Here is a 2,026-nt window from a genome sequence, read left to right on the forward strand (position 1 = left end):
CCAAGCAGTGCTTCTCTCATTTCTCCTATCCTACTTAGACACAGCTCTTGTACAAGCCATATCTTAGGTCTCTGTATATACTTTGCTCCAGCATGTAAAAGGTTTCATTCATAGGTTGATGTTTCTTCAAGTTGTATATATAGATGAATACTTGTCTGATCTACTTGTCACTTAGCTTTGCATCTCATTTTTACATCATTTGAATGGAGGGCCAGTGTCAGAAGATCTCTACCTAGAAGCAGGAAAGTTACTTCTCTCTCTTCTCAAGTATGCCTGCAGACAGATCTCTCTTATGACAGTGAATGATTATAAGGAAAGTGTATGCATTATATATAATATTATATGTAGAAGGATAAAGATCAATCAATGCCCAATAAATATTAAAATAGAAGAATAGAATATGGTCTATTACTCAAAGTAGGTAATTGATGGTGTCTGCTGATCATCTAGAACTTGGAGATGACACTTGTGATACCAATATCTTCTCTGGAGCCCTTCAACATACAATGACTATATCCTTCATCTCTCTCTCTCTCTGTATGTGTGTAACTCAGGATCATCTTCACAGATGACACCTTTTGAGTTGATACCAACATCTGTCTGAGATTCTGCCAGAGTGTGATAAGAGTATATGATATCTCTCTTCTGCTGAGCCACCTCCAAGTCATCCTCTTGGATGCCACTGTCATAGGTGCTATCTTCCTCAGAAGATGCTGGATTCTGATGGCCATACTCATCACCTATCTCCTGCTGGGATTCAAGATCAATGCTGATCATGGAATCTTGCTGAGAAGTCTGGCCTCCAGAATGTGTTCCAAAGTGAAGTGAGCCTGAAATCACACTTCCCTGCCAAGAGTCATCTGGGCAAGTATGACCTGCTGCAACATGTCCAGCAAGAAGTGTTGGAGCAATTCCCTATATGATATTTATTAGATATGAAGACTAGAAAAGATTATGAGCATACTTTTGCAACTGCTGCTAGACAATCAAAGTATTCCAATATAACATATGAGGTAAAAACCATATATAGAATCAAGCATATGGAATAAAGAGCTGATGATTCCCCAAAGACTTCAATGATATGATGATAAGCTCTGATTCCATTTGCTTGACTTCCTGCTTGTACAACAGTGATGATTCAATAGATGATGAGCACTGTGCACCACAAAGTTATTGCAAGCATAAAGGATGAATAAAGCATATCATTGATGATTAATTTCTCATAGTTGGCCTTCATATAGTCATGATAGAGAAAAATAATTTTGAATGCTGCACAAATTGTTGCATAAATTTGCCAATTCTAAGAGATCTGAGAGATCTTACCAATTGCAGAAAGAAGAAAAAGTACAGGAGGCAGAATGACCAGCCAGTGCTGACCCCAGACTATCCAACACCGCCAAATCTATATCAGAATGATGGTAAGCTGCATTACACATTTTTATTGTCACACACACCATAGTAGAATCTGCTAGAATAGTATGGAGAGTACCTGTTATGCCAGAACCAATTACTTCCATTGTTGGAGGACTCTGAGAAAACATATATTCTGTCCAAAAGCTTTGTCCATTGTCTATAAAAATAAAATGGATGTATAACCAAGTGAAGGCAAAGTCAATAATGGTAAAAATATAGAGAAAGATTAAAACAATGGTGATGCCAACTTGTCTGATGTGCTGAGACTTGTTTATAACTGTGCCATTCACTTTAGCTTTTAAAGCATAGTAGAGAATTAGAATGTTCTTCTCACAGATATTCCACAGTGTGATAGCAACTATTCCAGTATATAGGCCTATGTAGAGCTCTGATTAAACTCATGTATCTGAATAAATGAATATACATACCACTCAGTAGAGAGAAGAGTATTATTGAATTCAGTTTAGCATCAAGAAGTTGGTATATAATAGCTCTATTGATGTTGGTCTGATTGGACATCAAGAAAGTCTGAGTGAAGTGTGAAAGATAAGTGAGGGAGTAATCTGTAGATATAACACAATTCATATCTCTCATTATATAGCATACAGTAGCA

General features: G+C 37.0%; 1 protein-coding gene across 1 annotated transcript; it reads right to left on the reverse strand.

The window, feature by feature from the left end:
• Window positions 1–519: 519 nt before the first annotated feature.
• On the reverse strand, window positions 520–1,517 carry BT62DRAFT_922045 (uncharacterized protein; the record flags this gene model as incomplete). The annotated part of the gene is made up of 4 exons (XM_043184373.1): window positions 520–915; window positions 965–978; window positions 1,324–1,402; window positions 1,455–1,517. 4 exons carry the CDS (start codon window positions 1,515–1,517, stop codon window positions 520–522), a joined length of 552 nt encoding a protein of 183 aa, XP_043036759.1.
• Window positions 1,518–2,026: the final 509 nt, after the last annotated feature.

This window comes from Guyanagaster necrorhizus (genome assembly GCF_019112545.1).
Source record: "Guyanagaster necrorhizus MCA 3950 unplaced genomic scaffold BT62scaffold_24, whole genome shotgun sequence".
Lineage (NCBI taxonomy): Eukaryota > Fungi > Basidiomycota > Agaricomycetes > Agaricales > Physalacriaceae > Guyanagaster > Guyanagaster necrorhizus.